General features: G+C 38.7%; 1 protein-coding gene across 2 annotated transcripts in view; it reads left to right on the forward strand.

Annotated features, from left to right (window-relative positions):
- The window catches only part of LOC111147510 (ectonucleotide pyrophosphatase/phosphodiesterase 3), a 75550-nt gene that overhangs the window by 11151 nt on the left and 37294 nt on the right, over positions 1–27105 (forward strand). For both annotated transcript variants that reach the window (XM_022503533.1, XM_022503534.1), the window contains exons 4-11: positions 694–819; positions 2937–2997; positions 7599–7696; positions 17327–17406; positions 20652–20771; positions 21281–21390; positions 22641–22706; positions 23428–23500. In XM_022503533.1, coding sequence (XP_022359241.1) covers positions 694–819; positions 2937–2997; positions 7599–7696; positions 17327–17406; positions 20652–20771; positions 21281–21390; positions 22641–22706; positions 23428–23500 — 734 coding nt within the window. The remainder of the gene's footprint in view (positions 1–693; positions 820–2936; positions 2998–7598; positions 7697–17326; positions 17407–20651; positions 20772–21280; positions 21391–22640; positions 22707–23427; positions 23501–27105) is intronic.

Raw genomic sequence — 27105 nt, forward strand, 5'->3', positions numbered from 1 at the left:
ATGAAGAACTCTATGCAAGACAAAACACACAGCAGTCATCTGTCTGATGCATTTGTCTAAGCACAGGGCTGATGTTGATTTTAGACACTGATTCCTAGCAGACAGTGCTAGGAAACAGCCATGGGACAGCCTCTTGCTGTTTTTAGCACTGATGTTTATTTACACTGATCTCATACTGAGCACGTCGTAGCCTGGGAGAGCTGCAGAGGCCTGGTGGAGACTCATCTTGCCCTCTGTCACCCTCAGCTGGAAGGTGCCCTGACCTGCCTACTTTCTTAAGACCTCACCCTCTTCCTGTTACTTCTGTTGCACTGCCTCTTCCTTGCTGCCTGTCCTTAAACAAAACTGCTCTTGGGTGGTACCCATCACTAGTGGGTCATCTCCACTGGGAGCTCCTACTTTTGGATGGGAATAGAGCCAGTGTTCAGAGTCTCTCCAAACTCAGAGATGTACCTGCCAGGCAGACCAGGGCTGTAGCTTATAAAACCGCCTTTCTCTCTGCTGCTCATGCCAAATGAAGACAAGGGATGCATTGCCCCCTTGTTTGTATTACCTATTTTCATTTATTAATGCAGAGAAGCCAAGAATTTGACTTTACAACTATCCAGAGATAGATGCATGGAATTTATGTTTGCTATTGGATACTAAAGTATTTAAGTTAAATGCTGGGAACTGAATTGTGTGCTTTTCCAGCTCGAATATGGACATGCAATAGATTCCGTTGTGGGGAGACCAGGTTAGAGTCCAGCCTCTGCTCTTGTTCGGATGACTGTCTGCAGAGGAAAGACTGCTGTGCTGACTACAAGAGTGTCTGCCAAGGTAAGCAGAGGAGGTTGACCTGTTCGCTTCTGTGTGTTCATTGACCCCAGAGCTGGCTGACCCAGGCTGCATAAATTGAATCAAGTCGGAGACAACATGTTTACTATGGCAAAAAATGTGGCTTGTTCACTATACAGAGAGGGAGCTCATAGCATAGATACTATAGAAAAGAAGAGAAAGATAAAAGTTCCATATTCATTGGTAAAGCAAGGTCTTCTCCAGTCCAATAATAACTCTGCTAGAAATATTTGTGGTTTGAGATACCAGATGGCAGAGTTGATGAAAGAGGTTATCTGGCCCATCTAGCAGTCCATTAAACCGATGTTACTGTTCCGATGACTGTGTCCTGAGTGATCAAATGACTGATTAGGGACCTTTGGAGAGTTAATGCAGAGCCAAGATAAGGATACAGATTATTCAACTCCTGGTTCCAGCTGTAAGTGACATACTGCAGATATATATATTTTTAAATTACCAATCCCTCGGAACATGTAATGAAATTTATAAAAAGTGCACATAAACACACAGCAACAAAATTGCTTCAAGTTAACAACCCCTTTTTCATAATACCACAACCAATAAAAGTAAGTAACTTATACTTTTAATATTTCTAGACCAAAAGAATGAGATTAGGTTGAATTCTGATTTTTCTCGAATAGGAAGAAAATGTTATAGAAAAAACATTAACTATAACATATTAGTAGAAAATAGATTTTACACTAATGAATGAGTCAATTTTTATTAGAAAATATAATTGAAAGCAACTAAAAAGAACTATCAAAAAGGAAAAATAGATGCCTGAAATGGTAACTTCTTTTCCAAGTAATTATTGTTTGACATTTAATAGTGCATCATTAAAAATTCTGCTAAATTCATGAGGGCACTGCGCTTTCTTGTTTGCTTAATTCTATAAGGTCACTGACCACACTGCCGCTGACCACTCTGTTTTCCCACTTTTTTTTTTTTTAATATATTTATTTATTTGACAGCAGGAGGGATTACAATTAGGAAGAGAGGCAGACAGAGAGAGGAGGAAAGCAGGCTCCCGCTGGGCAGGAAGCCCGATATGGGGCTCGATCCCAGGACCCTGAGATCATGACCTGAGCTGAAGGCAGAGGCTTAACCCCCTGAGCCACCCAGGTGCCCCTATTTTCCCACTTTCTACCTCAAATATATAACTCTTTTAACTTTTTATATCAAGACTGATCCTTGAGTCATATGGTAAATTCTCCCAGTGGATTCATTGCATAACATTGCTGAAATTTAATAGAAGTGTATCTATTTAGGGGTGCCTGGGTGGCTCAGTGGGTTAAAGCCTCTGGCTTTGGCTCAGGTCATGAGTCCAGGGTCCTGGGATCTAGCCCCACATCAGGCTCTCAGCTCAGCAGGGAGTCTGCTTCCCTTCCTTTCTCTCTGCTTGCCTCTCTGCCTACTTGTGATCTCTGTCTGTCAAATAAATAATAAATAAAATATTTTTTTTAGAAAAGGAAATGTGTTTATTTATTTTGCAAGTATACACCATAGATGGTGGTATTACTTCTGTTAAGAGACACATCTTGTCTGCTTGTTGCTTTTTCTGGGATGTTAGCCATTGATGATCATTGCCTGTATCTATCAAGGGATACAAGTGATGATATTTATACTCTATCATTTCTACTTCATTGGTTAGCTGGAATGTTCTATAAACAGAAACATTGAAGTAAAAATTTTGTAGTTAAGATCTTAAAAATTTCTTGGTTCAATTTTTCCCAATTGAAATCAGTTACTCTCATTGGCTGCTTCTGTGCCCCCCAACCCTGCCATGATTTCTTTTCTCTATTCTTTAGATGGTATATCTATATTTATTAAAGTCATTTTTTTCTAATTGTCCCTTTCCAGCTAAAAGAATGCCCTTTGTTTTTCTTGGTAAAGATGAGCTTCTTGGTATTCAATCTGTGCAAATCTCTGGACACACTGATCTTTTCAACATGCGAAATGGCACTTAACACGTTCTAGAAGAATTTAGTCATTGGAATAACAAGAATGAAGTAGTTTGGAAAGATCAAGTTCATTGCACATTTGTTTCTCTTTTCTTTTCTGTGGTGCACCTGTCTAAAGATTTCGATTTTGTTTTTCAGGAGAAACCTCATGGGTGAAAGAAGAGTGTGGCACAGCCCAACAGTCTCAGTGTCCAGAAGGGTGAGAATATGCGGAGTTTTTAATCTTCCTTTAACATGGAATGTAGCTGAGAAGTAGCTACATTTCCTCCATTTTATTTATATTTTAAAACAATACACTTGGGCACCTGGGTGACTCGGTTAAGCACTGCCTTCAACTCGGGTCGTGATCCTGGAGTCTCAGGATTGAGTCCCATGTTGGGCTCCCTGCTCAGCAGGGAGTCTGCTTCTCTCTCTGACTTTCTCCCCTCTCATCCTCTCTCTCTCTCTCACACACATAAATAAATAAAATCTTTAAAAAACAAAACAAAACCAGAAAAGCCAATATACCTAACCAACTATTAGGATTCCTGGTGGCTTCAAACTTGGACTTTTGTTCACATCATTGTTTACAAAAGCAATTTTAATTAAATTTTTACATTCATGTCTTATAAAAATGACTTAAAAAATAGGTGAAGTATTAAATTTTAACATTCTCAAGGTCCTCTGGTCAGGATTAGGATTTAGATCTGAATTACTCCATGCAGAATCTTTCCTACTGATCTCCTGGAACTTTGAATTGATATTCACTGAGGAAAAGGAAAGTTTGTCCATTGAAGGCCTCACAAGGGAAAGTGGATAAGGACTTTATCACATGTACATGAGTGAGGAACGCATGAGGCAAAACCCCCTCACCCCTCCCGCACATCTCCTTCACATATTTATAATGGCTGCTGCTGGACTTTTCCCAGTTGTGGAAACACGCCCCACATCATCTCAGTCAGGGTGGATTTCCTGTCCAGTTGCCCCTCTGCCCTTCACCAACTTCATTCTTTTGGCCCGAGGAGGGGAAGGAAGATGGTGAGATAAAGAAAAATGGAATATCTGGCGACAGAAAGTATTGGTGGAGTCATTTTTAGATAGTATTATTTTATTTAAAGAATGTGTGTGGATACTGTCTGTTTTTGTACCATGTGACTTTGGTTTCCCAATCCCCAGATCCAGCTGCCCTGTTCAGTGGCTTCTGGGTGGAAGAGCAAAAAAATTAGAATAAAATGGATATTTGAGTATCTTTGCTCTAGTCAATTCTCTAAGCTTCCTCTATAAAATAGTATTAGTAACTGTAAAAATCATTATCATAATCATAATGCCAAGTTCAGAAGATTTCATGTGAGAAGTCAACATCTTGATCTCTTAGATGTCTGACCTTGTTTTTAAGCCACAAGTTTATTTTGATGGCATATTTATGAATATAAAAGTTTTAACAGCTCTATGCTAATGAATTTATGAAAAATAAGTATTTCCAATGCAAATTGTAATGCACTATTTGAACTTCTTTTTTTAAGACTTTATTTATTTATTTGACAGAGAGAGATCACAAGTAGGCAGAGAGGCAGGCAGAGAGAGCAGGGAAGCAGGCTCCCCACTGAGCAGAGAGCCTGATGTGGGACTTGATCCCAGGACCCTGAGATCATGACCTGAGCCAAAGACAGAGGCTTTAACCCACTGAGCCACCCAGGCGCCCCTGCACTGCTTGAACTTCTTGATGAGTTTTCTATATATTGTAGTTAAAACAATCTTAATTTTCCATTTTGTTTTGAGATATAATCTGTATATATTGAAAGGTTCACATTTATGTTTACAGTATAATAAGATTTGGAAATCCAGAAACACATATAACCCAGAGATAAAGAGTATTTCCAAAATAAAGAATATTTCCGTCACCCCAGAAAGATGCCTTATGTACTAATATCTGTCACCATAGATTCCTGTTCTAGAATTTCATATAAATGGAATCATCCCATATGTTCCCTTGTGTCATTTTTCTTAATCCAGTGATTTTGAGACTCATAAATGTTATTGCGTGTGTGTACCATATCTCTCACATGGGCTTTTGCACAGCATATTTTTTTTCTGATTAACACATTGGTCCCATTCTCTTTTCATATTATTTCTATTCGTTCTTTAAGGCCAAGTTCATGTGTCTGTTCTTACCTTACAAAGGTCAAATCTGACATCCCCTATGTAGTTGAGTAGCATTGTGTAATCAAATCTCACCTTTAACCACTCCTGTTTACTTCTCAATTTCATCCCCTAGGTTAGGGCTGTAATCCCTTCATGCCTTTATTTTCTATACCTAGTATAATGTCTGACTCAAATATTTGTTAAATGAATTACTCTACAGTAAATGTGTATTCTGGGAAACCATATAGACCTGTCCTCCAAACTCTCCTCAGTTTCTCTTACAGTGTGGAATTAGATGGCCAGGGTGATATTTTTCTAGCTTTACTCAGCACCTTGAAAAGCATAGAAATTATTTTTCTTATTAATAGTTTGTATTAAGGGCTTCCAGGTAGCTCAGTCAGTTGAGTGCCAGACTCTTGATTTCAGTTCAGGTCACAATCTCATGGGTAGTGGGTGAGCCCCACATCAGGCTCTGTGCTCAGCAGGAAGTCTGTTTGAATTTCTTTCTCTCTCTCTCTCTCTCTCCCTCTGCCCCTCCCCCTGTTCACTTGCACTCTTTCAGTCTCTCTCTAAAATAAATAAATCTTTAAAGAAATAGTTTATATTAGCATTCAGAATTTTCTCCATAATAATATTGGATATTCATCAGAATTTTTAAGGACAATTCCAATCAAGTTTCTTGGAAAAGTGTGTTTTTGTTTAAAAATTTATGTTTTTAATTAAAAAATTTTTAAATTAACATATAATGTTTTATTTGTTTTAGGCGGACAGGTCCGTAACACCCAGCACTCACCCTCACCAATGTCCATCACCCAACCACCCAATTCCCCCCTGTATAAAAATTTAAAATTCACATCTAAAGTGAAATATGAGCCTCACATTATCAGTTGCATGCAGTGTATTTGGAATTTAAAACAAATGTTGGTGTTTATAGCTTCTATTCCTAATAGCTCCAAAGTGGAAATTACCTAAATGTCCAGCAACAGTAGGATGACTAAGTTGTGGTTTATTCATTCACTGGAATACAAGACAGCCATGAGAATGAATGATCTACAGCTCCATGTAACAGTATGAATTAATCTCAAACATAATGTTCAGTAAAAAAAAAAAAAGCCAGTCACGCCAGGATACATCCTGTATTATCCCATGTGCATGTAAATATAAATCTTTTTTTTTAAAGATTTTATTTATTTATTTGACAGAGAGAGAGAGAGAGAGATCACAAGTAGGCAGAGAGGCAGGCAGAGAGAGGAGGAAGCAGGCTCACTGCTGAGCAGAGCACTGCTGAGCAGAGAGCCCGATGCGGGGCTCGATCCCAGGACCCTGAGATCATGACCCGAGCTGAAGGCAGAGGCTTAACCCACTGAGCCACTCAGGCGCCCCTGTAAATATAAATCTATTTGTTTGAGGTCAAGGTTCTGCTCACCCTTGGTGGGGGTGTGGTTTACAGAGGCTATTAAGTGGAAAGGAGCCTGAGGAGAGGATTCTAGGGTGCTGGTATTCTGTTTCATGATTTGGGTGATCAAGTTCACAGTGGAGTTCAGTTAGGAAATTAGGAAACATTTATCAAACTATACATCTGTGAAGTGTGCGTGTGGGTGTGTCTGTATATAAATTATATACAAGTAAAATTTTAAAAGTGAAAAAAAAATTAAACGAAGAAAAGACAACCTCTGGCTATATCCTAAGAGTTAACCTTCCATCACTTTAGCTTAAATATGGATATAAAAAAAAAAGATTGTAATACTTTTGATGTTAATATTAATCTAGTGGGATATTAGATAGAGAATCAAAGGGTAGCACTTTAAAATAATAACCTCATAAGCTGTAGAGTTCATAAATTTCATATCATACTTATATCTGAAATACAGTAGAATTAGAACCTCAACAGATTTTGAGTTTGAGCCTTGAATTCAGTAATCATAACTCTTGACTCTTTAGCAAACTCAGGTCCATGAAAGGTCTGAGGTTAACAGTCCCATCTCTGGGGATGTTTTATTAATGTTCTGCTAGAATGATAATTGACCTCTGTGGAAAAATTGCCATTAATAAGCTCCATGTATACTTACCACTGTAAAATACTAAATGTATTTGAGGTAAGGCAATGATACTAATGTTCTGTTATAGTGATTCCAAAGTATTAGGTGAGTGGGTCAGGACTGCGTTATGAGAGTTCAAGTAACTGCTTAGGGTTCAATAGATGCTAAAGACTGAATGAAGCTAAGGGATTACTGACCTGCTGTCATTACTAGCAGCTAATTAGAGGTTCCTTACATACTGGAAGAACTGATGGTTAAGGGAGATAACAATTTTTATTTCTAAATTGTTTTTAAAGATTTATTTGAGAGAGAGAGAGAGCGCGAGAGCATGAGAAGGAGAAGGGTCAGAAGGAGAAGCAAACTTTTCTGTTGAGCAGAGATCCCCATGTGGGGCTCAATCCTGGGACTCTGGGGATCACGACCTGAACTGAAGGCAGCCACTTAACCAACTGAGCCACACGGGTGCCCCAAGAGATAACAATTTTTTAAAAGAGAAAGAAAAAAATTGACCCAGGATTGTTTTCTTAGCATACTTTCTAAGCATTTTCTAATTTAGAGAATTGTAAGTAGTACAGCAAAGTGTCTTTATTTTTTTTTTACAATCAAAATAATAGACTAATATTTTGTTTTCCATTTTCAGATTTGAACTACCACCAGTTATTTTGTTTTCCATGGATGGATTTAGAGCTGAATATTTGCAGACATGGCACACCCTCATACCTAATATTAATAAACTGAGTAAGTCTTCCACAACCATAGGCACACAAGGGTAAGGACAATAGTTTGCCAATTTGTTGATGGGTACCTTCCTTCCTGACCTTCTTTATTAGTCATTTGGCTTCTCCCAGCTCCTCTGAAGATCCTGAGGAATTTACCACTCACAGTAACTATTTTCATACTTGAAGGCTCCTCCTTTTTTTGTAACCCGTTCACCTTTTTGTTTATTGTGATTTGTTTTGTATTTGAATGTAAGTTCCATCCTATGGAAATCTGTTCACATACACTGTCTCACAAGCGGTGTTTGTCAGACTTGGGTCCTGGGTCTTAGCAACGTGACCAGCAAGGACAGGATCCTGAAGGAGCCTGAGTGCAGAACCGAGCCAGCATGTACCAGTGTTCCAGAAGGCAAAAGGTCCAGTATCTATGTCTGATTCTAGAAGTAAACTGCCTGGAAACTGGCTCCACTGCTTATTAGCTGTGAGAGCATGGGCAAGCTTATCTCACCTACTGGTGCCCATTCTCTTGAGTTGTAAAATGGCCACTTCCTACCTGTTGGGACTACTGTGAGAACATAAATGTAGTACACACTGAATGACTTTAAGGTCCTATTATGATTATTGGTCTTATTGTCATCTTAAGCAGGATGTGACACTTCTCTTCAGGAAAGTTGGTCCTCATATGATGTTATAAGGTTATTAATAAAGAGAAACCAAGTACCTAAGGACACAGAGCTAAGAAGTATCAGTTAGGGCCCAGAGGGTTGGCTCCCGGGTCTATAGGCTTCCCTACCCCTTCTTTCTTTTGTCTCCCTTCTGCCAGGCCCTCTTTTGCTTCCAAGAGCCTCAAAGTTTATCACAATTTTACTGGTGTCTCTTTTTATTTTTCTACAAATAATTAAAAATAACTATTTGAGCCTGAGTAAGTCCATTCCCTTGTCTGGGTCTTAGTATCCTCACTTGTAAAATGAGAGGGTTAGTGCTAATGATCTCTACTGTTTATTCCAGCTATAAAATCCCATGTTGGACTGCTTCCCCCTCTAACACAAGGTGCTTTGTCGCTTCAGCTTTTCTCTCACTCTCTGAGATACAGCCTTAGCAAAAACATGAAGAGTTTGGGATTCTGACAGAACTGGCTCCAAATTCGGTGCTTGCCATTGAAACGCTGAGTTATTTTGGCCCAGAAAGTTAATTAATATTTCCCACACATTTTATTTCCTTATCTGCATTTTCATTAATGAGCTGGATATCAAATTCTGTATCCAAAGAGAATTTAGCCGAACCCCTTTTGAAGTAGAATTATTTGATTTGCTCATCCCACTCGGAGTTGGAAGTGACACCAGTGAAATATTGGGCCATAGAGAGAGTTCCCTTTTAAGGTTTAATATGTATTTTTTAAGTCACGCAGACAAGATTTTGATCCTTTCAATGTGTAGACATCACTAACTGGGCCTACCAAGGCAAAATGGGCTATTAGCTTTCAGGAGGCCTCATTGAGAGTAGATGTGATAAGACTTAGGATTAGTACCTCCTGCAAATGGTAGGCTTGAGGTGAGGTACGTGACAACAGGCATCACTTTAAGAACCTTCTAGTACCCCATCTCCAGTATCCCATCAAGCCCCCTGGGTTGGGTGACAGTGACAGTGGTCATGGAAACTGACATGAGCTAATACCGCACAGCACCATGAGTCAAATTTGTGATAGTTAAAAGGACTGACTCAACTCCAGTGAGCAGGTCATTGTCTTGTCTGTGTGGGTGGGAGCAGGAAAAAAAAAAGAGTGAGGCCCAAGAACAGGAAACTGTCAAGTAAGAGAGAGGTGATTTGGCTTAAGTCAGGTTTCCTGAAAGTTGGGTGAGAAACTGGGGATAGACTAAGACTAGTAGAACAGGTGTATTTAGCAGGCAACATTTGCTGAGTTTTGAAGATTAGACTTACCAAGTTACCAAGTTTAAAATTCATGAACAACAGAACAAATTCTCCAGATGCCATTATCTGTCTGACTCCTCCTCCTCTTCCTTTTTAAATTTATTTTGGTAAAAACACTTAACATGAGACCTAGCCACTTAGTAGATTTTTAAATATAGAATGCAATATTGTTATCTATAGGCCCAATGTTTTATAGCAGATCTCTAGAGTTTATTCATCTCATGTAAATGAAATTTTATACCCATTGATTAGCAACTCTCCACTTTCTCCTCCCCATAGACCCTAGCAACCACCCTTCTATTCTTTGCTTCTATGAGTTTGAATCTTTTAGATGTCTCATGTAAGTGGAATCATGTATATTTGTCTTTTTTTAATATCCCCAAGGTTCATCTATATGGTTGTACGTTGTAGAATTTCCTTCTTTTTTTTAAGGATGAAATACATTATTATATATTACACTTAAAAATGCATTTATCTGGGGCGCCTGGGTGGCTCAGTGGGTTAAGCCGCTGCCTTCGGCTCAGGTCATGATCCCAGATCCTGGGTTCAAGCCCCACATCGGGCTTTCTGCTCAGCAGGGAGCCTGCTTCCTCCTCTCTCTCTGCCTGCCTCTCTGCCTACTTGTGATTTCTCTCTGTCAAATAAATAAATAAAATCTTTAAAAAAATGCATTTATCTGTCGATGGATATTTGGATTGTTTCTACATCTTGGCTATTGTGAATGCTGTTATGTTGAACATGAGAGTATTAATAGCTCTTCAAGATCTTGATCTCAATTCTTTTGGATAAACATCTGGAAGTAGGATTGCTGGATCATAGTGTAGTTGTATTTTTAATGATTTGAGAAACCTTCATATTGTTTTCTACAGTGGCTATATTATTTTGTAGTCTCATCATCAGCATACAGAGGTTGAACTTAACCATTTGCTTACATCATACACAAAGATAAACTCTAAATGGATGAAAGACCTCAATGTGAGACAGGAATCCATCAAAATCCTAGAGAACATAGGCAGTAGCTTCTTTGACATCGGCCACAGCAACTTCTTTCAAAACACATCTCCAAAGGCAAAGGAAACAAAAGCAAAAGTGAACTTTTGGGACTTCATCAAAATAAAAAAACTTCTGCACAGCAAAGGAAACAGTCAACAAAACAAACAGGCAACCCACAGAATGGGTGAAGATATTTGCAAATGGCACTACAGACAAGGGGCTGATAACCAAGTTCTATAAAGAACTTCTAGAACTTAACACCCAGAAAACAAATAACAAGTCAAAAAATGGGCAGAAGATATGAACAGACACTTCTCCAAAGAAGACATACAAATGTCTAACAGACACATGAAAAAATGTTCATCATCTCTAGCCACCAGGGAATTTCAAATCAAAACTACATTGAGATACCACCTTACACCAGTTAGAAAGGCAAAAATTGACAAGGCAAGAAACAGCAAATGTTGGAGAGGATGTGGAGAAAGGGGAACCTTCCTACGCTGTTGGTGGGAATGCAAGTTGGTGCAGCTACTTCGGAAAACAGTGTGGAGATTCCTCAAAAAATTAAAAATAGAGCTACCCTATGACCCAGCAATTGCATTTTTGGGGTATTTACCCCAAAGATACAGATGTAGTGAAAAGAAGGACCATATGCACCCCAATGTTCATAGCAGCAATGCCCACAATAGCCAAAGTGTGGAAAGATCAGAGATGCCCTTCAACAAAGGAATGGATAAAGATGTGGTCCATATATTACTCAGCCATCAGAAAGGATGAATACCCAGCTTTTGCATCAGCGTGCATGGGACTGGAGGAGATTATGCTAAGTGAAATAAGTTAAGCAGAGAAAGTCAATTATTACATGGTTTCACCTATTTGTGGAACATGAGAAATGGCATGAACACATTAGGAGAAGGAAGGGAAAAATGAAGGGGACAAATCAGAGGGGGACATGAACCATGATAGACCATGAACTCTGGGAAAGAGACTGAGGGTTTTAGAGGGGAGGGGGTTGGAGGATGGGTTAGCGCAGTGATAGGTATTAAGGAGGGCATGTTTGCATGGAGCACTGGGTATTATACACAAACAATGGATAATGGAACACTACATCAAAAACTAATGATGTACTCTATGGTGACATAACATAAATAAAATAAAAGTTAAAAAGGTTGCAACTTCTCCATTCCCTTACCAACACTCGTTTTTTGTGTTTCTGATAATAGCTGTCCTAACAGGTGTGCAGTGATAACTCATTGTGGTTTTGATTTGCATTTTCATGATGTTCAGTGACATTGTACTTTTTTTTTTTTTTTTAAATTTTATTTTTCATAAACATATAATATCTTTTTATCCCCAGGGGTACAGGTCTGTGAATCGCCAGGTTTACACACTTCACAGCACTCACCATAGCACATACCCTCCCCAATGTCCATAATCCCAACCCCCCACACCCCCCCATTAACCCTCAGTTTGTTTTGTGAGATTAAGAGTCACTTATGGTTTGTCTCCTTCCCAATCCCATCTTGTTTCATTTACTCTTCCCCTACCCCCTTAACCCACCATGTTGCATCTCCTCTCCCTCATATCAGGGAGATCATATGATAGTTGTCTTTCTCCGATTGACTTATTTCGCTAAGCATGATACCCTCTAGTTCCATCCATGTCGTCGCAAAAGGCAAGATTTCATTTCTTTTGATGGCTGCATAGTATTCCATTGTGTATATATACCACATCTTCTTTATCCATTCGTCTGTTGATGGACATCTAGGTTCTTTCCATAGTTTGGCTATTGTAGACATTGCTGCTATAAACATTCGGGTACACGTGCCCCTTTGGATCACTACGTTTGTATCTTTAGGGTAAATACCCAGCAGTGCAATTGCTGGGTCATAGGGTAGCTCTATTTTCAACATTTTGAGGAACCTCCATGCTGTTTTCCAGAGTGGCTGCACCAGCCTGCATTCCCACCAACAGTGTAGGAGGGTTCCCCTTTCTCCGCATCCTCGCCAGCATCTGTCATCTCCTGACTTGTTAATTTTAGCAATATTGAAGAAGAAAGCCAAAGTTGGTGGCATCACAATTCCGGACTTCAAGCTCTATTACAAAGCTGTCATCATCAAGACAGCATGGTACTGGCACAAAAACAGACACATAGATCAATGGAACAGAATAGAGAGCCCAGAAATAGACCCTCAACTCTATGGTCAACTCATCTTCGACAAAGCAGGAAAGAATGTCCAATGGAAAAAAGACAGCCTCTTCAACAAATGGTGTTGGGAAAATTGGACAGCCACATGCAGAAAAATGAAATTGGATCATTTCCTTACACCACACACGAAAATAGACTCAAAATGGATGAAGGATCTCAATGTGAGAAAGGAATCCATCAAAATCCTTGAGGAGAACACAGGCAGCAACCTCTTCGACCTCAACCGCAGCAACATCTTCCTAGGAACATCGCCAAAGGCAAGGGAAGCAAGGGCAAAAATGAACTATTGGGATTTCATCAAGATCAAAAGCTTTTGCACAGCAAAGGAAACAGTTAACAAAACCAAAAGACAACTGACAGAATGGGAGAAGATATTTGCAAATGACATATCGGATAAAGGGCTAGTGTCCAAAATCTATAAAGAACTTAGCAAACTCAACACCCAAAGAACAAATAATCCAATCAAGAAATGGGCAGAAGACATGAACAGACATTTCTGCAAGGAAGACATCCAGATGGCCAACAGACACATGAAAAAGTGCTCCACATCACTCGGCATCAGGGAAATACAAATCAAAACCACAATGAGATACCACCTCACACCAGTCAGAATGGCTAAAATTAACATTGTACTTCTTTTTTAAAAAAGATTTTATTTATTTATTTGTCAAAGAAAAAGAGAGTGCGCACAAGCAGGGGGAGTGGCAGGCAGAGGGAGAAGCAAGCTCCCTGCTGAGCAAGGAGCCTAATGCAGGACTCGATCCAGGACCCTAGGATCATGGCCTGAGCTGAAGGCAGATGCTTAATCAACTGAGCCACCCAGGCATCCCTGATCATCTTTTCCTTATGTATTGGTCATTTATAGGTCTTCTTCAGAGAAATGTTTATTCAAATCCTTAGTGCATTTTTAAGTGGGTTTTTTTTTTCTAGAGTTGTAAGAATTCATTATATATTTTAGGAATCAATTCCTTATCAGATACACAATTTGTAAATATTTTCTTCCATTCCATATGTTGTTTCCGTTGATGGTTTCCTCTGTGGCACAAAAGCTTTTTAGTTTGATATAGTCCTGCTAGTCTATTTTTGCTTTTGTTGTTTGTGCTCTTGGTATCATATTCATGAAATCATTACTAAAACAATGTCATGAATCTTTCCTCCTCTTTTGTTCTGAGACTTTAACAGTTTCAGGCCTTATATTTTGAGTCTTTAGCTCATTTTGAGTTAGTTATTGTTTGTGGTGTATGAAAGCCTCCAGTATCTTACTGGAAAAGCTTGGTTTTTCATTGTGGAGTATGATGTTAGCTGTGGGCTTTCCAGAGATGGCCTTTATTATCCCTCCATTTCCAGTTTGTTGAGAGTTTTTATCATGAAAGGGTATTGAATTTTATCAAATGCCTTTTCTGCATCTGTTGAGATATGATCATGTGATTTTTATGCTGTATTATATTAATGTGGTATATCCCATTAAGATTTTTGCATCTATGTTCCTCAAGTGTATTTTCCTGTAGTTTCCTTTCCTTGTGGTGTCTTTGTCTGGCTTTGAATCAGGGTAACACCATCCTCGTAAAATGAGTTTGGGTGTTTTTTTTTTTTTTTTAATGTTTTGGAAGAGTTTAAGAATGATTGAAATTAATTCTTTTTAAATGTTTGATGGAATTCAGCAGCGAAGTCTTCTAATCTTAGGCTTTTCTCTTTTGAAAGGTGTAGTCTAGCTAAAGGTTTATTAATTTTATCTTTTCAAAAAACCAAGTTTAGTTTTTGTAATTTTAAAAATTATTTTTCTATTCTTTATTTTATTTATGTCTGCTGTAATCTTTATTGTCTCCTTCCTTCTGCTTGGGTTCCTTTTGTTCTTTTCCTAGTCCCTTGGGGTAGAAAGTAAGGTTGTTTATTTAAAAGTTCTTTTTTAACGTAGGTGTTTGTTGCTATACACTTCCATCCTAGTACTGCTTTTGCTACTTCTGTCAGCTGTTCCCCTACTCATCCATTTAGTTTTCTGCTCCTTACAGTTTATAGTTACTGGGAGTATGTGTTTATTCCATTTATATTTTCAGATTTTTTTGGTTGGTACATCCCTTTTAAAAAGTTTTTTTAAGGAACAAATTATACAAATGATAAACTTTTAAAAACAATATTAAAATGTATATAGTAGGGAAAAATATGTATATAATAGAAAAACAACAACCAGCCAACAAACAATAAAACTCTTTCCTGATTTCTAGCTTATCTCTAAAGAAGTGACTATTATTGGTTTATTGTGTGCCCTTCCAGAATTATTCTTTTAGCTTTAATTTAGATTGTTAAGTTCTAGAAGAAACAGTTGAAGATTTTGCTTTCTGTGAGCTGTTCTACAATAGCTCTGGTTCAAAGTCCAGTGATCCAAATGGTAGTCTGAGTCATGGATAGTTAGCAGGTGTGGCCTATTTGGGACATTCTCAAGAGGGAGGTGTCATGTCCTTCCATTACCAGTAGCTTAGTTTATATTTTATTTTATACTCCGTGCCTTTAGGCATGTAAGCGTTTAATTACGTTACCCATGTTTGAAGGAAATAAAAACAGAAACTGACTTTGTATTTCTGTTTATTTTTTATGTTTTTTCCCCTACTTAAATTCTTTTCATTGTATAATCAATTGGGTCTCATTTTATTTTCTTACCATATGACTAACAATAATACATGTACCTTTCTCTGAGGTCGAGATTTATTTGTTGGTAGTATTGACTAAAAAAAGAAGAAAAAGATTATTTTAATCTTTAATTAAACTTAAGAATCAAATTGCAAGGCATACCTCAAACTTAGGTACATCAGAACCACTTGGGATGCTAACCACAAATGTAGATTGATTGATTGATTGATTGAGCTCCCTTTTCTTCACCTTCCACTTACCCTTCAATTCCTACTAGAGTCCTATTTAGTAAACTTGATACATAGCCCAAGGTGGTTCTGAAGGGGTCATCCCAATATGAAATTTCCATATTGGGAACACTGCATATTGGACCAACTCCAAGGCTATTTGAGCAAACATTCATTATTTCCAGCTGCTAAATTTGTTACTTGCTTTACAGTAATCATTTTTGCTTTATTTTTCACCTATATAGAATCAATAATGGTGAAGTTTTCTTATAGAATTTGAGTATGGGAAATTTCTCACAAGTCACTGTTGCAGAGGGAACAGCAATGTTGTAATGGTTCTGACCTCCTTCAGCAGGGTCATTGCACAGACCAAAAACAACAGAACATTTGAAAGCAAAATTGACGCCATGCTTTGTGGAAAACAGAGCAGGAAACTGTAGTGATCCGATGGAAACCGTGGTAAAAATAATGAGTAGTGAAGTTAGCTCATTTGGTAAATGTTACTACGTGACATGGGCTTATGCTCTTGATACAAGTCAAATCCTTCTCAGTTGCCTGGATAGTTGTGTTGACTTTTGTCATATTGGATATTGTCATTTAAGAACCATTAGCTGAGATGCAAATGTGATCTAGAAATTCTCATCCTAATGATCTGGTTCAGAAGGAGGGGAGCAGTAAAAACAAAGCTGGTGGTAGTGTATAATTTAGGGTACGCTTAGCTGAGGGGTCAGCAAGCTGTGGCCTGTGGTCAAAATGTGGCCCACTCTGTTTTTGTGTGGTCTGTTAAATGGTAAGAATTGTTTTACATTCTTAAATGGTTGGGGGAAAAAGAAGAGAATACTTTGTGACAGGTACAAATTATGTGAAATTCAAATTTCAACATCCATTAATTTTTATTGGAGGACAGCCATTCTTATTTGTTCACGTAGTGCCTGTGGATGCTTTTGGGCCTCAACAGACCATATGGAGTTGCAATGCCCAACATATTTATTATCAGGTCTTTACAGAAAAATGTAGACCCTTGATTTGACTCATTTCTCTACTAAAAACTGACACTCCTTGGGATGGAGGAATTGTAGACGTCAGAATTTGACCTCTTTCCATCTTTAATCCACTCTTAGTTTTTTATTTCTCTGGAAAATTGTATGTTTAAGTTTTTATTTATAAAAATAACCTTCTGAGGAAAAAAATAATTCTACCCCCCACCCCATGGGGAAAGCCTGTTTTTGTTTTTACTGTAGGCTCGGGTGGCGCATGATAGTTTATAAAATGGCTTCAGAGGTAGGGGCTAGAGGGTAGACAAAAAATAACCTGGGGTGGGAAAGAAAAACAACCAGGCAGAGTTAAGAGCTGGGTGGTTCCTTCTCAGCCTGATTTAGGGGAGGGAGGTGGTGCTTCGGTGCTTCTGAACAATACGATGGATCCCTTCCCTCAACCCAGCTGGTAGCTCTGGGGGTTTTTTGAGTTAGAGTCAGTCCAATATGGTGGTGGGGGGGTACCCATTGTTGATGGGGGCCAAGGTACCCTCTGCCTCCCACCAAGCAGCCCAGGTCCTCACCTTTGGGGTTATGGGCTTCCTGGGTCCAGAGAGCTGCTGCCACCACAGCTACTACAAGTAGGGTTTTGTGAGCACTGCAGCTTCTTAATTTCTTGTTGTGCTTTGTTGCAGAAACATGTGGAATTCATTCAAAGTACATGAGAGCTGTCTATCCAACCAAAACCTTCCCAAATCATTACACGATTGTCACGGTAAGTGCTTGGCCCAGTGGCAAGTCAGACAGCCCATAGACAGGCAACTGGTCACCACAGACCCACTGAGGTAGGAAGTGGCTGATCCCCATGCTACATGTTTCATAAGTTCATGGCTTCATTCAGGCTAGGAGGTAGCATCTCATTTGCAAGGCCAGTCCAGTGCTCTGAGGTGTGAAGTATGACTGAATGTCCCAGCAATAGGCTAATTCACCTGTGTGACAGTCTAGGATAGCTTCTCAGAGGTGAGAAATACATTCTCCTTTTGATCTTTGGATTTGCCTCCATTTATCTGAAGGTCTTCTGGGAAATGTAGGTATGTGTGGGGACAGCCACTTTGATGTAGGAAATTTCTTTTTTTCCTAATCTTTTCATTATATTTAACTTGACAAAGCCTTCTGTTTCAAATAAATTCATGCTGTTAGATCTCTTTAGATAAAGCAGGTGAAGCAAGTGAGTTCTCAGGTGATAAGAAATAAGTGAAATGATCAAAATGAACTCAAAAGAAAAGAAAATTATATAACTTTTATAGATCTAGAACACATCTTAAGGAGTCCTTCACTCAACCTTTATTACCAAAGGCCAAAGGATATTGTGTTTGTATTACTTTCCAGACACAAAGATATTTATGTCTTTATTACTTTATTACTTTTATTTATTGCTTTGCATTTATACTTTTATTGCTATGGAACAGTAACTATAATATTTAAATTTTAACTCTTAAGTAATAATATGTAATTTATGAATGTATGCTTGTTTGTGTATGTATATACATATATATACACAAACATTTATACACATGAGTGCATATATACATACATATACTTGCAGATTTTCCTAAATACTCAAATTTCATAGCTCACATACTCCCCCCTGAGGTCTACCAAGGCGACACTCTGTCTTTCATATGGTAACTCTCATACAGTAAACTAGTGTTGTTTCCACAGTCTACTGCCTGTTTAGTGTCAGAGTTTTTACATGTTTGTGCTTTTTGTTGATTTTTAAATTGCTGCTTAAAATAGCCCTCCAGCGTAGTGCTGAAGCACTGTTTGGTGTTCCTAAGAGCAAAATGGCTGTGATGTGCCTCATAGAGAAGATACATGTGTGTTAGATAAGTTACATTCAGGCCTGAGTTATAGTGAACCAATAACCTAGGGTACATAAGGTATCTTTAAACAAAAACAGACAAAAACAAGATTATGTATTGATCAGCGGACAAAAGTCTTATGACTAGAAGCTTACAGGAACCTATCCTTATATTTTCTCTAAGGGTAGTGGTTCAGTATTCACTAATTCAGTGTTTGCAGCAACTTTATAGAACGTAATTACTAGAGACAACAAGGAAATGCAATAAAAACCACAATGAGATACCACCTTATGCCTGCCAGGATGGCTAGTATCAAAAAGACAAGAAATAACAAATGTCAGCGAGGGTGTGGAGGACAAGGAAACTTCATTCACTGGTGGTAGGAATGTAAATAGGTGCAGTCACTGTGGAAAACGATATGGAGTTTCTGCAAACAATTACAAATAGAAATAGCATATGATCTGGAAAGAAAATGAAAGCACTAAAGTGAAAAGACATACACTCCTATGTTTGTTGCAGTATTATTTACAACAATAGCCAAGTTACAGAAGTATTTAAGTGTCTGTTGCAAATGGCAAGGTTTCTTTTTTTGGTGGGTGAGTAATATTGCACTGTGTATGGTATATAGGGACTATTACTCATCTATAAAAAAGAACGATATTTTGCCATTTGTGACAACGTGGTTAAACCTAGAGGGTATTATGCCAAGTGAAATAGGTCAGACAGAGAAAGACAAATACCCTATGATTTTACTTATATGAGGAGTCTAAAAACCAAAACAAATGAACAACTAACAAGCAAAAGCCAAAATAACAGAAACAAGATCAGAAATACAGAGTACAAAGTGGTGGTTGCCAGAGGGGAGGGAGTTGGGGGATTAATAATATAAGTGAGGGGGATTTAGAGATACAAACTTCCAGTTATAAGTCACAGGGATGAAGAGTACAGCATGAGGGGGCACCTGGGTGGCTCAGTGGGTTAAGCTGCTGCCTTCGGCTCGGGTCATGATCTCGGGGTCCTGGGATCGAGTCCCTCATCGGGCTCTCTGCTCAGCAGGGAGCCTGCTTCCCTCTCTCTCTCTCTCATTCTCTGCCTGCCTCTCTGTCTACTTGTGATCTCTCTCTGTCAAATAAATAAATCTTAAAAAAAAAAAGACTACAGCATGAGGAGTATAGCGAACAATAAGATCATAATGTATGGTGACAGATGGCGACTACAGTTACCATGGTAGACATAGTGTAATGTATAGAATTGTCAGATCACTATGTTGTACACCTGAATAGAATTGTCAAGTCACTATATTCTACACCTGAAACTGCTATAACATAGTATGTCAGCTATGCTTCAATAAAAAAAGGATTGAATGTACCTATGGACACATACATAAATATATATACATTATATGTAAACACACATATAACATGTATATATAAATAAGGGATTATACATACGTGCTAATAACTTACTGTATGTATGTATTCTATGTTCTGAAGGAATATCTCTAAATTAATCTACCTAAAAGTGGTTATAAATGCATGAGCTATCATAGGCATTCAGTGGAATGTATAGAAAAAAGAAATATGTGTGATCGTATTGTAAGAATTATTGGATTGATTGATGGGTGGAAAGGAAGATGGTTAGAGACTAGGCAGGGTCCATTCTAAAGTGCTAGTAACACATTTAACCCCTTTATCCAAGATATTTGATACTTAAAAGCTTCCAAGTAGTACATTTCTTGCTATTTTTGCCAATATAACCAGTGGCTGATCATTATTATAATGCAGGAAACTTTAATATACAGTAATTAATCACATAAGAGTTGTATTAACATCATCAGCACAAGCCATCTGCCTAATGTCATTCATTTTCTGCTCTAGACTATGGTAGAGCCAGAATAGCTACACATGTGTATAAATACCTATACTTATACCTACACCTATACCTACCCTAACACCAATACCTATGTATGTACATACACACACACACACACATGCACATATATATATTTGGTATTTGGGTTCAGACCCAGAGGTTTTATTTTGAAAGGTATATGACATCTTTCCAAGACCTGAGTTATAGATCTTACACTATTTCAATTTAACTGTGTTTTATTGATACATCAATTTATTCTAAATCGTTTTTGAAATGATCATTTTAGGGATTATATCCAGAATCCCACGGCATCATCGACAATAACATGTACGATGTAAACCTCAACTTGAATTTTTCACTTTCATCAAAAGAGAAAAATAATCCCGCTTGGTGGCAAGGACAACCAGTATGTAGCATTCTACATGTGACTCCAAAATAATCTCCATTCTTCAGTGTTACGGTGGATCACACTCCCCCTCTCCACTTTTGCATTATCCTTCTAATTTCTAAGGGTGGAGGGTGGTGGGAAGGTGTTTCACCACTTATGTATGATTGCTCACCTAACTTGCCTTCTTTCGAAACTTGGATTCATATCAGTGAATCCAAGATTCATTGAATCATGAAGATTCTACATATCAATATAGAAACTTCTCAAAGGATTTTCTGTTAATGCCCCCCACTCCAATTTTGTTTTATGATCCTTTAAAAGGGAAGGAGGAACTGTACAATTTCACCAATTTGGGAAAAAAAAAGATCTTTCTTACTGCCTTAATATGTTTTTGATTTTTGAGGTAGATCCCTGGGTAATTAAATTTTGCAACTGTCAATACTGTTTAATTTCAAAAAAATGGCACTATTCCTACCAGTCTACACTAATTATTCTCTTCACTTACCTTAAATTTTTTCTTCTTACAGATCTGGCTGACAGCAATGTATCAAGGTTTAAAAGCTGGTAGCTTCTTTTGGCCTGGATCAGACGTGGCTGTCAATGGGTCCTTTCCTTCCATATATAAGATATACAACAGGTAGTGAAGTGTTTGCAGAGATGATCCCACCTACGCAGCCATGATTAGGACATTTTTGGTCATAAGCTTGATAGTAATTCTGTTTTTCCAGTTGTTTGGGTCAAAAATCTTGAAGTCATCATTGATTCCTCTCTCTTACATCCCTCATCTGGTCTGTCAGTAAATGCTTGTGGCTATAATTCAAAATATATGCAGTCTGAGAACTTTCTATTATTTCCAGCATTACTGCTGTGGTTGGAGCTACCATTGTCTTTTTGCCTATATTACTGCACTTGCCTCTTTGCACATTTCCCTGCTTCTGTTTTTGTCTCCTATCATCTACTCTTAATCCACCAACCAGCATGGTAACTTAAAAAAAACATGTCCACTTAGGACACTTCTTTGCACCAAAAACTTCCATGGCCCCCTGTCCCATTCACAGTAGAAACCTGCAGGGCCCTATTGGTATGACCCTAACCAATCCCCTGTGTCTCAGACTTCCTCTCCCACTACCAGGTTCTGACCTCCTGGGTGGGCCTTGACACACCTGGCTTGCTCTACTTAGGGCCTTTGTGCTGATTGTTCCCTCTGCCTGAGATAACTCACTCCATGTATCTGTACAGCCTGTTCCCTCAACGCTTTGAGGCTGTTGCACAAAAATTACTTTCCCAGTATTGTCTTGGTCTGATCAAAGATTTCAAACTCCAAACCATCCCCACCCTGGTTTTGTAGTGCCCTTACTGTGCTATAGTCTTATCTTTTCTACATAACACTTGTCACCTTGTGATACACTATATAATTTATTTGTGTATCAGATCTATTGTTTATTGTTTGTCTTCACTAGAATGTCATCTCTAGAAAGGAAAGCATCTTTGGTTTACCCACTAATAAATTTTGTTTAAATTGAACTAATAGTGTGTGACACTAGATGCTCAATATAACATAAATGTATAAATGAATGAAGTAAATAAAAATAAATTAGATGAATGGATAATAATTAATGGTCTTTTATTTCAGTTGGAAAACTGCAGGAGGGAAGGATAAGAAGGAAAGAGAACAATATACATTTAATTTATATTGAAACAAATATATCTCTATATAATTATTGAAAACAGGCATCCCTTTGAGTAATCCTGAGTCCCCTTCAGTATTCTGATCACATATGAACACAAAATGGGTATCTAAAAATATCAACCTGTCTTCCTGAGTAGGAATATAATGGAATTATTTCTAATTTGATTAATTTTTGAAAATTATTTTTTCCTCTTCAGAAGTATCTCATATGAAGAAAGGATCTTTACCTTGTTAAAATGGCTGGACCTGCCCAAAGCTGAAAGGTATTATTTAGTATCAGAGAAGTACTATCCTATTGGGATATTCGTGGGTATAATATAAAATTATTTCTTTACTGCAAATGACCATTTCTGAAAGAAACTTGGATGTCTTTTTTTTTTTTTTTTTTAAGAAATTTTCAAGAATTATTTGCTCTTGAGAATGTGATGGGCATTATGGGGCAATAGAGATGGAGCCAGTAACAGAGAGTAGAGGCAGGTATCACAGAACCAGATACAGCCTGGAGGCAGAATGGAGAGCAGAGCAGAACCTTTGTTATAAGGACAGACTCAGGGAACCCGAGGTGCCAGAGCAGGGCCCCAGCAAAGGCTTGGAGTCAGAGCATCGTGCAAGAAGCAGCAGGTCAGCAGAAACCAGACATTTAAAGAAAGAAGGAGAATGGCAGAACAAAGAGTGGGCTGAAAGTCAAGAGGGTGGCAAATATAAAGGCCTGGGCACAGTGGGAGAGGACTCAGCAGCAAGAGCAAGACAGATTTTCCTAAACGAGTCAGAGCCCCACTCACACCCAAGAAGGTCTCACTGACTTCCTGTTAGAAGAACTTTGTGCTGGGGCCAAGCTGGACCACTGGGCTTGGACCAAGAGAAAGAGGCCAGAGGAAGAGAAGGAAACTGCCACCAAGTTCTAAACGTATACACTTCCCAGATCCCACCTGCAAGTTTATTCCAAGCTGATAATGGCTTTCTCCGTTTCCCTTTTACCCCTAGGCCTGCTTTTTATACCATCTATGTGGAAGAGCCTGATTCTGCAGGACATAACAGTGGGCCAGTCAGTGGCAAAGTAAGTGTGTTTGACTGAACAACGTGTAAAATGATCTAGCCCTAACCCACAATGTAAAATATTCTCGAATTCCCACTAAATAAAATGTATTTGATACAAACATTAAGACATTAAAATAGTGAGCAGTCTAAAAGAATGTCTACCTTATTAAACCATAAAAAAATTAAAAGTCTAGGAAAAAAGATACCTGCTTTATTTGCTACATCGTGATTCATTTGATAGACATTTGCTGGGGACTTAGATGCTGCACTGTTATTTCATACAGTGGAAGCAGCAAGGCTAGATACTGCCTGCCAGTTCCGCATGGAAATGCCACTCATTCCAAGCTAAGTCACCTACAAGTCCGTAGTGGACTACCCAGCTGTCTATTCATGCCCTTTTTTCCATTCATAAGGTCCTTATAATCGGACTTAATATGCTAGTGCCTCAGGCAGAGTTCTTCCTCTCCTCCTGGGCCTGTATTATTGAAGTTGACTTTTTTTTTTAAAGGTTTTTACTTATTTATTTGAGAGAGAGTGAGAGAGAGAAAGAGAGCATGAGAGTGAGGAGGGTCAGAGGGAGAAGCAGACTCCCTGCAGGGAGTTTGATGTGGGACTCAATGCAGGACTCAATCCTGGGACTCCAGGGTCATGACCTTAGCTGAAGGCAGTTGCTTAACCAACTGAGCCACCCAGGAGCCCTGAAGTCGATGTTTAAATACTAGTTTTTAAACATCTAAATTATCTAAACCATTATGCTACATTTTTACTATAGGAATGTAAGCCTTAAGTATTACTTAAAAAAAATAGAGTCATCTGTCCTCCAAAGTCCACTGAAGACCCTGTTGTCCTGGACATAATGTAAAGCTGTGGAGGCCTCCATGAGTATGGCATTTTCCTGCTTCACAGAAGCTTAATGTAACAATTGTCCTCCGTTGGAATACAAGCATGTTTATTCTGGCACCCTGACTTTGTGGTTCATCAGAAGTGTCCTTCTTACTTTTTCCCATTAAACCAAAATGATTCCTTATACAAGGTTCCGCTCAAGTCCTACCACTTTAAACCTTTTCATCCTTTGCATTCCAACACTGCTTTTGACTATATCTCAGAAATTTTTTAAGATTTTTATTTATTTATTAGAGAGAGAGATCACAAGTAGGCAGAGAGGCAGGCAGAGAGAGAGGGGGAAGTAGGCTCTCCTCCCCACTGAGCAGAGAGCCTGATGCGGGGCTCGATCTCAGGACCCTGGGATCATGACCTGAGCCAAAGGCAGAGGCTTAACCCACTGAGCCCCTATATCCCAGAATTTAACATATAATCATGCTATTTTAAGGGTGAGTGGCATAGTACCTATCTGAAGTATATTCAGCACTTCTTTTCTATTTTAATTCTTTTTTTTTTTTTTTTTTGAGAGACTAAGAAAGCAAGCAAGTGCATGTGAGCTGGGGAAGGGAGGGGGAGAGTAAGAGGGACAGAGAGAATCTCAAGCAGATCCCCCAGTGAGCTTGGAACCTGACACAGGGCTTGATCTCACGACCCTGAGATCATGAGCAGAGCCAAACTCAATAGTTAAACTCTCAACCGCCCAGGTGCCCCTCTATTTTAATTCTTAACCATATTTGATATAATTATTTGAGAGGGGACACTATAATCTGCATTTGCCTGACCCCTGCTCCTGACTTAATATTAAGTACCATATCTTTTTCTTCTAGTCAATGCTCTAGTTTGGTCCCCAAATAAATTTTAAGTATAATTTTGAAAGGTACTGCAAAGGAAAAGATCAGGGTACCCTGACAGATTGTTGAGGAGGTCCTAACCTAGTCTATGGTGGAGTGGGGACTGGGGCTGCTTAGAAAGTTCTCTGAATAATAAAAAAGAGAAAAGTTCACAAATGACTTGGTTGAGGGAGTCGCTGATTACAGTCGAGGAATGCACAGAATGAACAAATGAACAGACAGGCAAATTGACCAATGGTTAGATGAATGGACTACATGATATAATAGTTAATAACCATAGCAGTTAACTCTTCCTGTGTGCGCCTCTGTGCCAGGCACTGTTGGAATCCCTGTGTGGGGATTATCTCTCACCAATGTCTAGAGTGCAGTAGCCCAGAGGCAAGGGCTAAGGGGAAATCTAGAGAAGGAGGCAGGGCACCAAATCATGCACATCCCTGTTGGCCATGGAATGTGTAATGGAAACACCGAGGCAAGTGACATAATCAGATGTGTGTGTATTTAAAGATCAGTTTTACTGTATGAGAGGAATGGGTTAGAGGGAACGGAGAAGGTGAGGGGAGACAAGTTAGCTTTTACAACTTCCCCGGAAAGAGATCATTGTGTCTAGGGTTAGGGTAGAGGCAACCATCACGGAAGGTAGGAGATCATTTGAGGTGGATTTGGGAATAGATTTGGCATGGCTTTCTAGGAGTTGGGTGTTGGGGTGGTGGATCAAGGACAATTGTCAGATTTCTATCATGAGCTGCTATAGGTGTTTCCATTTACACCAGTGAGGTGACTGAAGGGGGTTAATTCTGGAGGAGAAGATCATGGTGTGCTTAAGCTGCTTGTGATGTCCAAAAGAAGATGCCCAGAAGGCAACTGAACATGGATTAAAGCTCAGAGGAGATGAAGATTGAGCAGCTTGGCAGCATGTAGATGGTGCATGGAAGTAAAGAGCTCCTAGGGAGAAAGTGAAGAGTGAAAACAAAAGAATGATGAAGACCACACCTCGTTTAAAAGTTAAAAGAAGAGGCAAAGTGGATGGAGAAACTGGATGCCTTCATGGCTTTATTATTGTTACTGGTATTTTTAATCACATACTTTAATTCAGAGTTATGACATAACTTGAAATCAAAAAGTCTGTTTTAGTTTGCTCACTCACGTTGTTGAAAGCTTAGTAAGTTCTAGATGTTTCGCTCATCAAAACCGTCTTGCTCTTGCTCCCCTATCCCTTTAAAGTCTACTTTGAACAGTTTCTGGTGGACCTAATGTTGTGTAAGACATTCTTAGGGGTGAAGAAAATGAGGCATTACCCAGAAACCATGTGGAAGGGGCAAATAAAAGAAATAATGAGTTAATGTATAAGGAGTTTTTATTTTAAGAAACCTTAAAAATGTGATAGCTTAAACAGTGTTTAAAAGGGAAGCTGATGGTGGCCTGGTATAAGTGAAGAGGGCTTTATGAAATGAGGTTGTAGAAGATGGTAAGAGAAACATTTAAAGTCTGGTGAGACCAGCAACTTCTTGATACCAAATTTGTTCCAAGGATTCTCTAGTACGGAAGTTGAATTAGGTGCAGAATGTCCTGACTGGTCCTGGGTAGCTTTAAATAATGGTCTAATACTTGAACAAGTTTCAGCTGTTAATTCATTATTGAAAAACAAAGTATTACATCTTAGACGGAATGAAAAGTTGAAAAGAAAAATTCAATTTGGAAAAGAAACCTAGAATTAAGTACAAATCAACTTAAATTGTTGATAATGCTCATGAACAGGACAGAATGATTCTAGAGCACTAAGGGCCTCCACTTTTGGGGGAAGCACGTGGAGGCAGAATACACAGGAAGGATGTTTTACCTATTGAAAAGCCAATGGTGTTAAGGCTGCATAGAGCTTCCTACTAGCATTCTC

The sequence above is a fragment of the Enhydra lutris genome, unplaced genomic scaffold (genome assembly GCF_002288905.1).
Source record: "Enhydra lutris kenyoni isolate GAN:26980312 unplaced genomic scaffold, ASM228890v2 scaffoldscaffold17, whole genome shotgun sequence".
Lineage (NCBI taxonomy): Eukaryota > Metazoa > Chordata > Mammalia > Carnivora > Mustelidae > Enhydra > Enhydra lutris.